This window comes from Rhea pennata, chromosome 1 (genome assembly GCF_028389875.1).
Source record: "Rhea pennata isolate bPtePen1 chromosome 1, bPtePen1.pri, whole genome shotgun sequence".
NCBI classification, from domain to species: Eukaryota; Metazoa; Chordata; class Aves; order Rheiformes; family Rheidae; genus Rhea; species Rhea pennata.
In genome coordinates, this window is record NC_084663.1 from 213,693,769 (window position 1) to 213,707,974 (window position 14,206).

Genomic DNA, 14,206 nt, shown 5'->3' on the forward strand with positions numbered 1-14,206 from the left:
AACAGCTCTCATGAACGACATAGAGACTCAATGCGTGTCCTCCTGGCACTGTTTTCAAGAAAACTTAATGAATGGGTTGGGTGCAGGACAGCCCTTGTGGTATGGCGTGCCTTAATATGTTGTTTGTGCAGCTCCAAGCACCCTAGGGTCCTACTGCAATAACATGAGCATTATAACCAGTGCTACTAAGACTTCTACTATTACTGATTAATAACCACAGCACTTTCCCGATGGTTCTTTAAAGATTAAGCTCATTTGAAAAAAAAAAAAAAAAAAAAAAAAAGGTTATTCATACTGAAATCAGGGCATTAGCACAGGAGGAGAGACTGCAATAGATATTCCAGGCAACTTCCTCATGTAAATAAGTCCTCCTTGGAGAACCCTGACAAAACCTCCTCTGAGGAGCCACACATCCCTGGGGGACAGCAGGGTGGAAGAGGCCTGGAGAAATGGGAATCTCAAACGGTTTGAGCACTTATGTGCAAATGTCACACAAAGAAAAATGGACACACTGTGCAAAGCTGCTGGCAAAAGTGGGTCTTAAACAAATAGTATAGTGGCTTGGGGAATTTGGGATTGTGTATTCAGGGTTCTTTGCAGTTCACATTGGAAAGTCCATTAGTGACCTGTGTATATGAATACAATCTTTCCAGCATGGGGACCGACAGATAAAAATATTAGCCCATATAAATAGCTTTTCTGAAAGGAGACCTCTAGGAAATTTGTTCTGAAGAATAGATCCTAACAATATAGTGTCTATAGTCTTCTCTTCTTCCACCTGAAACCCACAGTTAAACTGACTGAGCAAAATGGCACCAGTTTGTTCACAATCCGTGGCTGCCATAGGAGCCTTAAATTCAGACTTGTGGGGTTTAGAGCTGACTAGACAGCCACACTTTTCTTTCTCTTTTTATTACTTTTTCTTTTTCTTTAGGGGGAAGCATGGAACATCAAGCCTCCATCACTAAGACTGGCATGAAAGGAAGAAGAAGAAGAAGAAGAAGAAAGAAGAGAAGAGAAGAGAAGAGAAGAGAAGAGAAGAGAAGAGAAGAGAAGAGAAGAGAAGAGAAGAGAAGAGAAGAGAAGAGAAGAGAAGGAAAAGAAAAGAAAAAAAGAAACAGATTTCAAAAACAGAACTTTCCACTGGTTAAGGAATGATCAAAGAAAATGCAGTTGTGAAAATCGACAGCTGACAACAGGATTCAATGAGGCAGGACGTGTATTTGTGTTCAGCGTTACGACTGCCGTGCAGTGATTTCTTAGCCTCGGAGGAAAAGGAAATCCACCTGACAGACCTGTGCATGAAAAGTGTCTTTGTCCTTCGGCAAGTCAGTCGCACGGCCAGGCAAACTCTAATCATCCTCTGGAGAGGTAACATTTAAAGTTTCCGGCGAAAATATTAACTGGCCATTTTTTTTTGCGAATCATTAACTGCTCATTAGAATAATGCAACAGCAATGCGAGCGCTGGCCCTCCGCTGCAGCCCAGCCGCAACCGCGTCCCTTGCAGCCCCCCAAAGCCCGAAGAAAAACCCTGCGGAAGGTCCGGGCACCACGAGGGAGGAGGGAAGTGCGCGACACCCAAATCGCAGATTTTCAAGGGATACGGGCTATTCGCTCGCACTGATTTTGCGACCCCGCCGCCGCGCCGCGGCTCCGCGGGGGTCCAGGGAAAGGGAAATGGAAAGGGGGGAGGGAAAAGCAAGAGGAAAAAAGGAAAGGGAAAAGGGAAAAGGGAAAAGGGAAAAGGGAAAAGGGAAAAGGGAAGGGGCCTGCGGGGGCGTTTTCCCCGCCCGCCGCCGCCTCTCTGCGCGAGCGCGCCCCGCGGAGCCCGGCCGCCCGCCCCCGGCCGCGGGGGGATCCGCGGGGCGCGCAGCCCTCCCCGCGGAGCCTTTTGTTATGCTAATGCGGGCTGACATCACGCCGCATATCAAAGCCGCGGGGGCCGCATATAAGGAGGCTCCGCGGGCCGCCGCGGCAGAGGCGCCCCGGCCCCCGCGCTGCTGCCCAGCCCGGCCCGGCGTGGCCCGGCTCGGCTCGGCTCGGCCCGGCTCGGCCCCGCCGCCCCCGCGTAGCCCAGCGGAGGTAAGCGGAGAGGAGCGGGGGGCGGCGCTGGGGGCGGCTCGGCTGCGCGGAGCGGTGCGGGGCCGGCACCGCATCGGTGCGCGGGGGCAGTGCCCGGGCTCAGCAGGAGCCCTCTGAAATGCCAAAGGTGCGAGGGAGAGGATGGAGCAGGGCCGGGGGAGGGGGCTGCAGGGGAGATCTCTGAGCCTGCAAGGGAGAGGGGAGACACGGAGCCGAAAGGGGAGAGGGAAGATCCTGGGGGTGTCGGGGAGAGGGGAGATTTAAGAGCCTGCGAGGGACAGGGGGAAACCCGGGGCGGGAGGGGGAGGCTGCAGGGGAGAGGGGAGATCCCAGAGCTGCAAGGGAAAGGGGAGATCCCGGGAGCATCAGGGGAGACCGAAGAAACTGCAAGGGAAAGGGGAGATTCCTGGGGTATCAGGGGAGAGGGGAAACCCGGGGGCTGCAGGGGAGAGGAGAGACACAGGGAACTGCCAAGGAAAGGGAAGATCCTGGGAGCATCAGAGGAGATGCAGAGGAGAAGGGGAGACCCAAGGGCTTCAGGGGACAGGGGAGACCCTGGGAGCGTCAGGGGAGAGAGGAGACCCGGAGGCTGCAGGCACCCTCTGCTCCCTGTCCCTGCTCCCTGTGCCCGCTGCAAGACCTGGGGGTTCGCATTAGACCCCCTCAAAAAGAGCCAAATGTGCTCCTAGCGACAGCAGCAGCCTGGCAGCGGGCTCAGGTGGATGTCTTTCCTCCTCGGATGGGAAAATTGGGGGGGGGGGGAAGTGCGATGGACACTCACACACTGATATAGTTCACGGAGCTTACTGCTCTCCCCGGGATCGGACTCTCGGAGGTGTCAGATGGGAGCTTTTTGGGGATGCCAATGTGGCTCTGGCTGCAAACGACCTCAGGGTGAAAGGAAAAGGGAGCTTTGAGGGAAAAAAAAAAAAAAAAAAATCTGTTTCTTAGGAGTCCGCAGGCTACTTGCTGCGAGTTTGATCAGTGACCCAGAGCTCTCCAGAGCTGCAAACAGCACGTCTGCCCCCACCCCCTAAAAAGTCTCCCTCCTTCCCTCCTCTTGCAAATTCCTCTTGCAAATGTAACCTGTGCTGGAGCGAGTGGAAAAAAGGCATTATTACCTCCCCAAATAACAGGGGTGCGATCGCAGGCCAAACCTGGAGCTCCTGGGGTGGGGGTGAGAGGTTAGACCCCCTCCCCCGGGGGAAAAAAAATGATGTTTTTCCTGGGGGAGGCAAAACAGAGAATGGTGTCAGCTGATCGGGGGTTATTCCGAGCGTTAGAAACATTTTACACCTAAGTCCGTGTTGTTCAGCAATTCGGGGGAGACAGATAAGGGAGTTTGAAATATCTAAATGGACACTAAAAGGCATGGATAGGATTAAGGGCTGAAGGTTTCCAGTGTCTTCCTGAGAGATGTTTGGTGGCGGGGTGGGGGGAGAGTTGCCAAAGGCGAATAGATGCGGGAATAGCCTGAAACAAGCCTGGATGCTCGTGGGAGCATTGGCTACCCCTTCACGGGACACACAGAAAATATATCCCAGAGGGCATTAAAGGAAAAAAAAAAAAAAAAAAAAAAAAAAAGCAGCCCGTGGAGAAGAAATCCTGCCTCCCTTGCAGTCCGTCGGAGTTTCGTCTCGGACTTCAAGGGAGCCGGGAACTCACCCCTAGAGGTTACTAAAATCCTTTGTAATAACAGCACTTCTCTAGTAACCCTTTACACCGGGCGCTGAGGTTGTGATAGCCAAAGAGCAGCGTGGAAGAAAAAAAAGTACCCAGCAGATCGCAGAAAACACCCCCAGAAATACTCCATCTCCTTCCAATTAATTACTACCTAAACAAGAGAATTAAGGCAGAAAGATGCAGAAAGGGACAAATCCAGCCAGGCTCGGGGTTGGGGATCAGGTAGAATCAGTTTGCTCCGGGTTAAGGTCTCGCAAAGGGATTTCCCGAAGCGATACCAGCCTTTCCCAGACTTGTCCTGAACTTTAGGACCGCAGAAACGCGAAGGTTTTAGCAAGGAGCGGAATTTGCCCGGCATGTTTTTCTGTTTGTTTTGCTGTTGGGTTGCTTTTGGGGTGGGCTGCACTCGGGAAAACCTCCGCAAAAGACCACAGAGAAAAGCCCAGAGTGGCGTTTGAAAGGAGTAACTAAAGGGAAACCCATTTACTGCTATTAATACTGTTGTTAAAATAAGCAAACCTTGCCCAGGGGACAGAGAGAACCTCTCTAAGACTTTGAGTCCTGCACCTGGTTTGTTTGCTGGTTTGTTTATTTGTTTGGACTGGAGAAGGCGGGGGGGGGGGGAGAAAAAAAGAAAGAAAGAAAGAAAGAAAGAAAGAAAGAAAAAGAGGGATCCTTGACAGCTGTTGTCCCCTCCTGGCTGCTCCCCGGAGACCAAACCGGGGTTGTGTGTTTACTAAGTTGCAGCCCTTTCCTCGAGCTCCAGGTGCCTGAGGACTTGGAAGAAGTGAGAAGCAGAGTTAATGACGTGAGAAGGAAAGCAGAAGGGGAAGAGCAAAACCTATTTGTTGTAACAGATCAGACAGACTGAAACATCTGCAGGGCTCGGGCACCTGCTTTAGTCCAGAAATTTTTATAATTTGTCTTTTCTGGGGGCGGGGGGAGGGGGGGGAAGAAATCTGTACTACTGGAGAGAAGATAGGGAGAGATGAATAGCTAAAGATTTAAAGATTTGGGCTCGTCTGGATTTTTTTTCCGTTCTTTTTCCCGAGTAGTTGCACGATTTTTTTTTTTTTTTTTTTTTTTTTTGAGGAAGAAGGGGGGGAAAAAAGTGAAACAGCGAATGAATCCCTACCATATGCAGGGTTAAATGGAAACACACAATCAGACCATAACTCAGGGTGTAATTCAAGCCATACGTTGTGTCTGTCTGTTGACTCCAAGGGTTCTGTCAGGAGCCGGCGAGGGAGGGGACTGCGAGGGTGGGGGGAATCCAGGCTTTTTTCGCGATTCATAAACCACTCCTTTGCAATTCGGATAATACATCTCCCTCGCGCGACAACTCGCTAAGCCTCGGAGTTAACCATAGCCGGTGCTCTCTCTCCGCTTTCAGGTTGTTCATCTCCAAGGAGGAACGGCATCCAAACAGAAGGAAATACCTCGCTCAGAAAATCAGGAGGACTCCTTTATATATATATATATATATATATAAGTATACATATATTTTTTTTCCTTTGGAAAAGCTGCTTGCCTTCTGAAAGCGGACGACAGTGGAGAAAATGAAGCTGAGCCCGCAATTTTTGTTAGCTGCTTTTCTGTCTTTGATTCTGCAGATGCGGATTTGCTATGGAATAAAATGGATGTAAGTAGCTGTCTATCTCTCTGCATTTTCCATCTTTGTAGTCGTTACTGTTCTGCTACAAATTTATGCGACTTCCAGCGCGGCACTGCTATTTGAGGCGCGCTGCAAAGCCGTTTAAAGAGCAGCCCTGCATTTCTCAGGGCATTCATTGGTTTCGAGTGTGTGTGCTAGGAGCTTGTGCTAACAGTATGCCTCGAGCTTCTTCCCCGAATATGCATGATTTAGGCTTGCTTTTTCTTCCCCTCATTGATACCGAGGGAAAGGCACACACTTGAACGCTCACATGAGCCACTTAATGAAGTTTCTAACGTTAGCTCCTACCACGCTGGGAAACTCTCCCGCTGGGAGCACTGATCATGCTGAGTACGAGCTGAGAGCAATAGGGGCTGCAGTTAAGATAACGCCGCCAATCTCCAGGCACAGGGGATCCTTGACAGATAACATGTTTTTTTTGTGGACCTTTTAACCTTTGGATTTTGTGAAGGGTGTTAAAAAAAGAGGCGGGGGAGGAGGGTGAAGAAATACCAGGGAGTGTGGTCAAGTCTGGATCGAGTTTCCGTGGGGGTAATGTCACTGCAGCATTTACAAAGTGAAAACATCACTGACTTATTTCTTGGCTTAAGCAAGCAATCAATTAGTTGCTTACTGCAAAATAAACAAACAAGCCCCCTCCAGCACCCCTCTGGTTTCACGTCCTTGATGAGTGATGAGTCTCTTCTACTTTGGTTTGAAATTGGGCACAAAATAAATACCAAAATGTGGGTTAGCCCCAAATCTGCATCTTTTATGGAAGAAAAGAGAAAGTAAAATGAGATGCCAGGATGAGTCTGTTGCATTAGGACATTGTGTTTTGAGGTGAGGATCTTGGGATTAGGCAGGAAAAGGGGGCCAAGAGGTTCCTATTTCATTACTTTTCCTGCCACAGACCCCACAGTATGTCTAATTCTCATTTCAGTGCCCTAGTCATTGTCTCTTGAGGTTATGCTCCCACCACCTATTATAGAGGTGGGATTTCTCTCTCTCAATTTTTGGAAGCCTAAAAGTTGGGCTTCTTGCCTGAGCCAATTGCTTCACTGCCCGGTATGCAGTCAGTGGAGAGAGGCACTTTCAGATGGTTGTTTGCCCTCTCCAAAGATAGACATCCTACGCAAGAGTCTGGGAATGCCCTCTGGAGATGCCAGTTGAGACAAGACGTCCAACTTTTATGCAGAAGCAGGATGAATCCCGCTAGAAGGTGTTTAAATGCATGGGGTCAGGAAAAGAAGTGGTCACCTACTTTAGGGCACCTTTAATGCACCATGTCCATACTGTCAAGACCATGGTAGAGGGGAGTTAGGATCGGATTTACACTTCACTGTATTGGCATTATGCCCTGTAGCAGCCATCACAGCTAAATTACATCCTCCTCGTTGAGTAGCCTTTGCCTCCAGCTCCTACCTGAAATACTGACTTTTTCTTCTGCCAGTTTTCTTGAATATTTAGCCTGTTGGCTTTGTGTATATCCAGCACCTTGCATGGGGAACATCTCTGCTGTAATCACGTTTAGCAACACGTGTGTGGGCCCAGCAGAGCCCAGATTCCTTTGCAGCCCTTACTTGTGCTCAGCACAGCTCTCCAGCTCCTTCATGGCTCCCTGACGCGGCAGAGCACTTAGCGTGGACGTGCAGCCCAGAGCTCTGCTTGTCCAAGGGATTGCTCACGGGCTTGACTCTAGGGACCCGTTCAAGCAAGGCGCTAAATCCTGAGCGATGAGGCTTGTAGTTCGGACATGGCGTGTCATTGAGGAGAGGACAGGCAATCCTGGAAGGATGGGCTTCTCCGGAAGGCAGGAGCTAGGTTAACTTCAGAGGGAATCTGATCGCTCAGTGACAAGATATAGCTGTGAAGAAAGGCTGGAAGGCAGGGCAAGGTTCATAATAGCGTCGCTGGCAAATGAAGCCTTTTGTCCTGGAAATGGTTAAGGGGTGAGGCTTTTATTTTATTTTTTTTCCTTTTTTGGAGAGTGGGGGGGGGGCAGCTGATGGAAAGACTCAGTGGTCTTGCCACTCCTCCCCTTCCCAACAGACATAGCCTCCTATCGCAAACTGAGTGGGGAAGATGAAAGCTCAGATTAAAGTGGCATTTGAAGTATGAATGACATCCAGATGCACTGCCGGGCTCGATTCACACCTGTTTAAAACCTGGTAGAAAGCTGCACTCCCTGAGTCCCTGTCCCTGTTTTTCATAACCAGGATGTTACCAGCTAGGATTTTGCAAAGCACTATTTTTCGCATTCAGTGGTTCTCCTCCCTTCCTCATCCTCGTTTTCCTATGGAGCCATGGGCCATTTTTTCCCCCTAGCTGTATTTCTCCTAGTGTATCCATTAGGTTACACCAGACTTAGGCTGTTGCCAGCATTTGGGCTAAGGGACCATTTGTGGAAAGGGTAAACCCTCGGCAAATTGCGCCCATTGCCTTGGAGCTGCTATCGCAGCCCAGGACTCCCATGTGCTGGTGCCATGCAAAAAACTCCTGGACCTTCCCTCTGCTGCGTGTGCTTGTGGTCAGCCTGCAAGACTCGTGGGTTGGGAGGAAAAAGGAAGGTACAAAGAGAGAGGAAAGTGCTAGAGAGGAAAGCTCAAGGCATTTTCGGCAGTGGGTTTGTCTTGGAGGTCTCTCCGCTGGGCCGTTGTTGTAGGCATGGTGCCAAAGGCAAGCTTCAAAGAGAAATAGGAAAAAAAAAAAAAAAAAAAAAAAAAAAAAAAAAAAAGATAAGGAGGTGGTTTTGCCAGATGTTTACAGGCCCCTCCTGAGCATGGAGGGCGCCGTGGCAGAAAGCCTGGCGGGCTGTGTTTGGAAGTCTGAAGAAGAAGGAGCCACTGATATGAGGGGCGATAGGAAATTCAATTTTGATTTAACATGTGATGTAATTGCAGGAGGAAAGAGAGAAGAAAAACACCATTTTCAGCTATTTAGGACTTCCCTGTAACACGAATATCCCCCGTAAATTAGTAAAAACAGGGAGAGCATAAAATGTAGCTATTTGTTTTATTTTATTTGGCTTATTTTTTACGAGTTCTGTGGTCCAGATCCCCAGCTGTTGTAAATCGGCACCGTTCCCTTCCCTGCAGCAGAGGCTTCCACCGCCAAGCATCGTGCGCGGTACGTGGAAGGTCAGCGTCTTGTAAACCTGCTCTTGCAGTGGGAGAAACTTCATATTTTTGACCTCTTCCGTCTGAGCTCCGGAGAGTTACGCGGGCGTAGTCACGGGTGCAGACAGACCGTTTGCTGGATCAGGGCTGTCAAAGAGAGGCAGCTTTCTCATTCAATGCGTACAACCCCCTGAGTCTTACTTTCGCAAGCTGTTTTTCGCAAATGCTGTCACCACCTGAGAGCAGGCCTTTTTCACGCTGCTTTGTGGTGCAGGTAACATCGTGGTGGATGAGGAGGCAAGGGGTCACCATCAGTTTCAATGGGCGATGTCTCAGAGCCAGAGCATGTAGGGGCTCTCCTACTTTACCTACTTGGTTTTACCCACCCCCTGCTTTACCATGGCCTTTTATCTCTCTGAATTTGTGTGGGGTTGGCCAAGCTGGTTGCTGGATCGACTTGTTCACGGTAGTGCTGAAAAATAGGTGAGCACTAGAGGGAGCTCCGGCCAGAGGAACATTGCATGGGTCTCTCCATGATGGGACATTCAGGCATGGGTAGGTTTTAGAAGCATTTACACTTCCCAGGAGTGCATCTCTTCTGCCTGGAAAACCAAAGTAGAAGAGTTTCATGTTTGAATTTCGTCCTCAATGCAAGAGCATTGTAAAGAGGTAGAAGGGAGCAGTGACTTTTTGTGGAGCTTTACACTCAGGGCAAGATCAGCCTTGACAGTAAGTCATGGCATTAAGTAACTGAACATTTTGAGGTGGAGCTGGGTCACTTAGGGCAGTCTCTGCCTGTCGCTGGTCTGGTATCCCAAACCCACTGGAGCAATTCCTGCCTGAGCACCATTTTCAGGCCCTTCTGCAGGCCGTTGCTGGGTACGAGGTTAGTTTTCCAGCAGTGGCCACTGCACAGTTTCTGCAGTTAAATCCAGGCCCTTTGGAAGCAAATAGCATATCTGCTGTGCATTTCAGTGACCTTAAGATTTCCACTAGCTCGCTGACCTCAAGCCTGCCTGCAGTATCAAGGCCTTCCTGAAGCCAGCACTTTGTTCCCTCAGCTTCAGATCACTTGCTTTCAGAAGGCAGGAGAAAAAAGTAAAGACTTTGTGCTTTCTGTTAGTAGTGCCTGCATCTTTCTTTATACTGAGGTGGGACCGGGACAGCAGGTCACAGGAGCTTGCAAGGAGACAGCTCTGCCTGGTAAAGGGGCTATATGATGAGCTGCCATGAAAGGATCAGGAGAACAGGAGGGGAGAAGAGTGGTAGTGATAGGACATTACTTTGAAGTGTGCTCTTCCTTCCTTACTCTGTAGGCAGCTCAAGAAAATTGGACAAAGCTCCACAGCCTTCTTCGGCAGTGGGTGAGCCAGCTTGTAGCTGGCATCAACTTCAGTCAGAGCTTGGGCTGGAAGTCAGTGGCCTTGTGCCCACTGCTGCCAGTGCTGGATTTGGCACCATATCTGAAAGCAACTCTTATTTTAAGCTTTTACTTCAGAGCTTTTTTTTCCTCCTCTCCTTCTTCCTTTCCACCTATTTTTTTTCTTCTATATTAATCCCGTTCCTCTGTTTGAAAAGGATTTAGGTATTCACTGAACCACTGGAACAACTTCCTAGGGGACGTGGTGGCCTTCCTACTGCTCAGAGTTCCAAAGCTGAAGCAGCCCTTTCCTCTCTCAAACAGCAGTGATGGGCGAGGCTTCAGGGGGATGGCATGAGGCTCCCTGGCCTTGACTTCCAGAATGTTAGACGGAGTGGTCATAACAGTCCTGCAAGTCTTTTCCAATTGAAAACCTGAGAAAACAATGCTTCTGCAGATTTAGATTCTTAAATGAGATCTAATGACACCCCTCCCCCGCCAATCATTGCCTCTCTTTATTAAAATTTATCAGAATAATTTATCAAAATTATTTATTGAAATATCTTTACATTTCAATCTCCACAGCCATGTCATTTTGTGTAAACCTTTTTGTTTCACCCAAATCTCTGGAAGGTTAAGAGTAAGTATAGAAACAAGAGAAAGCAAAGCAGAAAATTTGGGGCAGAAGTTCTCGGTTTCATCAGCAGTCCTTCTGTGATGCCTTCTTGGATTACATCACACAAGGAAGGAAGGGGAAGATGTGCTCCAGAGAGGGTACATATCAGAAAGAGAAAATCTTTCCATGCTTTAAGGATGTTTTAAAGGGTACTAGCCCTGTACCGTTCAATTCAATGAGTATTTCTCCCTTTGGTTTGACTAGGACTTATGGGACCTATGCCCAGTGGTCCTGTAAAACAAATTGTGTATGTTTTTCACTCATGTTTGCTCAGCTCTAGAGGAACTTCTGCCACACTACTTCTCCTATGAATAGTCTTCTCATGGAGCCCCGATTTGCAGACCTGGGCCTATAGCTCTCAAAGGACCAAACACTGTAGACCATTCATGTTTTCAAATGAATTTATTAACTGCCCGAGATAATTAAAAGAGTAAATGAAAGCCATGATCCATCTATGCATCATATTTCCTCTGTAATTATGTTTATGGTTTTCTGTCAGTATCCATAACTTCAATTGAAAGCCTTGCTATGCTATATATAAAGTGAGAGACATTTGGTTTGGAACCTGTTTATTTAAAGGGATGGGTCACATATATATATTTTTAAAAAAACAACCACCCCTCAGTTGTCCTCAGCTTTCTGGAGAATGAAGGATGGGGCAGGAGAGTCAAGGGAGGGGAGCACAATGTTAGCAGGAGGCAAGTGTGAAAAGCAGCATTTATGGGATGGCATCAGGTAAAACTGCACGTGCCCAATCACTGATGCAGTGTATGAGTCCAAAGGATGATATTTTTTCAGGGCTTTTTCCCAGCTTGATGACTAAAGTCTGTTATGTCAGCTATGCCCTTGAGGGCTGCTTTATTTTGGTTTTATTATGCCCCTTCAGCTCTAGTCTCCCTCCCCAGTGCTGGCAGCTGACGGAGACTGGGTGGAGAAGGCGGAGAGCCCCAACACCATCACCAAATCTTGCTATAGATAAGACCCTTCTAGGGGAAGAGGGATTCCAACAAATAGACTTTACTCCTCAGTAATGTCCTTTGTGGGCAGGTGGATGTCTCTGCATGATGATCCCAGAATTTGGGGAGCAGGGAGGGCTGCATTTGCTCCAAGTGACCTTGGTGTCTTTCCATTGGGAGGGTTTAAAGCAACAAGAGGGTAGGGGAAGACATTTGTGGATATATGACAGAGGGCGAGCAAACCTGGGCTGTCAGGGCATGGACCAGATGACCTAACCGCTCTCACATTCCTGATCTGTGATTTATAAATGCACTTTTTGGTCTCAGCAAGCGACTCCAATAACTGAGTTTTCTTTTCCATCTCCATTACCCTTTACTTTTTCCTCCTGACACTTGGAGATGTTTCCAATTATAGGTTCTCACAAGCAGAGTCATGAAGTTCAGGCCTGGGAGATGTTCAGAAAACACCCTCCCGTGTACTGAATTTTTATTTTTGGTGGAGACCCTGGAGATCAGCTCACTCAATAAGAAACAGCCATTGCTGCCATTTAGTGAATTTCCCCGATGGGACTGCAGTACTTTCTTTCCTGACTTTTGGCGGATCTTTCCTCCTCTTTCATAAAGTGAATCTCTTACTTGTCGTGTAACAAATCTGCTTCTCTCTGATGATGATCATCTCAGGCCTTATGCAGTAATGCCATCACAGAATCACAGAAGGGTTGAGGTTGGAAGGGACCTCTGGAGATCATCTAGTCCAACACCCCTGCTCAAGCAGGGTCATCTAGAGCATGTTAGATAGGGTTGCATCCAGGCGGGCTTTGAAGATCTCCAAAGAAGGAGACTCCAACCTCTCTGGGCAACCTGGTCCAGGGCTCCGTCATTCCCCCTCATGGTCAGGCAGAACTTCCTGTGCTTCAGTTTCTGCCCATTGCCTCTTGTCCTGTCACATGGGACAACTGAGAAGGGTTTGTCCCCGTCCCCTTGACACCCTCCCTTCAGGTACTTGTACACATGGAGAAGATCCCCCCTCAGGCTTCTCTTCCCCACGCTGAAGAGGCCCAACTCTCGCAGCCGTTCCTCATAGGGCAGGTGCTCCAGCCCTCTGATCATCCTCGTAGCCCCACGCTGGACTCTCTCCAGTAGCTCCATGTCTCTCTTGTCCTGGGGAGCCCAGAACTGGACACAGGACTCTAGATGAGGCCTCGCCAGGGCTGAGGAGAGGGGCAGGATCACCTCCCTTGACCTGCTGGCAACACTCTTCCTGTCATACTGCAGTGGTTTCTTCGTACCTCCATGGTTCCCTTTTTTCACAACCAGCGTTAGCTTCAGGCCAAATTCAGCTTTCATTCCAACCTGAAGAATGCCTTTCTGTTGTTCCTGATTTGTCTGTACTGCTGAAATGCAGGTGCCTGAAAATGACTTCCAGGTCCTTTAAAGATTCTCAAGATGTCTACACAGGGCTAGTAGATACAATGAAGGACCTGCAGAAGCCATGCATCCTTCTGGAGGGGCAACCAGGGCCCATGTGGGACATCCTAAGACCTCTAAAGTGTCACTAGGTGCCTCTGGGCAGTTGAGTTGCTCCCCCACAGTGCAGTCTCTCTCAGAGACCTGGAGTGTTCCCTGTTCGCTTGAAGTTCAGATTGCAATGCTCTCTTAACTGCACCCGCCTCACCGTGTCTGCTTATTTTGCTTCTCAGGATGTACTGCGCTGGGGTATTTATCTTCTTTACTCTATTAGTGGCGAGCTGTGTTGGCCTGTTGCCTGATTTGTGTTTCAGCCCTTTCCTGAGACTTGCTGATAGGCTTTCTGGGATAAGTTTTCACAACTTTCTGGTGCCAAGTGCTAGGGGCTGGATTCATCTCACTCAACTCTGTACTTCTACAGTGCAGGCACCACCGCACTTGGTGCCTGAGCTCAGTGCCTGGGTTTACTGCAGTGCCTCTGCACCGGTGCTGAAAATGGGATTTACTTCCAGGGATTGAGTCATCTTCTCCTACTATAGAGCTCAGAAGTAGGTCAGACGAATTGCACCATAGACATGGCTTTTCCTTTCCATGACTTAAAAAAGGACCATGGAGGACTATTGTGATGGCCCCACTGTGGAAGTTTGGAGTCAGGTGACATAACTACTTTCCCAGGACTTGTGACTCTATGAAGGACATAATACTTCCAAGCTGCCTGAGCACCCAGATTACAGAATCACAGAAGGGTTGAGGTTGGAAGGCACCTCTGGAGATCATCTAGTTCAGTTAGATACCCTGCTCAACCAGAGTCACCTAGGGCACATTGCACAGGACCCTGTCCAGATGGCTTTTGAGTATCTCCAAAGAAGGAGACTCCGTAACTTCTCCGGGCAACCTGTTCCAGTGCTCTGTCACCCTCACAGTAAAGAAGTTTTCCCCCATGTTCAGACAGAGCTTCCTGTGTTTCATTTTGTGCTCATTGCCTCTTGTCCTGTCACTGGGCACCACAGAAAAGAGTCTAGCCCCATCCTCCCTTCTCAGCCTGCTCTTCTCCAGACCAAAGAGTCCCAGCTCTTGCAGCCTTCCCTCATATGGAAGATGCTTCAGCCCCTTCATCATCTTAGTAGCCCTACATTGGACTTGTTCCAGGAGTTCCATGTCTCTCTTGTGTTGGAGAGCCCAGAACTGGACACAAGTTTTGTATCAT

General features: G+C 48.8%; 1 protein-coding gene across 1 annotated transcript in view; it reads left to right on the forward strand.

The window, feature by feature from the left end:
* Positions 1 to 1,679: 1,679 nt before the first annotated feature.
* WNT11 (Wnt family member 11) overlaps positions 1,680 to 14,206 on the forward strand; it is a 30,244-nt gene continuing 17,717 nt past the window's right edge. Inside the window, 4 exon segments of the mRNA XM_062578278.1 lie at positions 1,680 to 1,718; positions 1,837 to 1,869; positions 1,872 to 2,021; positions 5,291 to 5,409. Coding sequence (XP_062434262.1) covers positions 1,680 to 1,718; positions 1,837 to 1,869; positions 1,872 to 2,021; positions 5,291 to 5,409 — 341 coding nt within the window.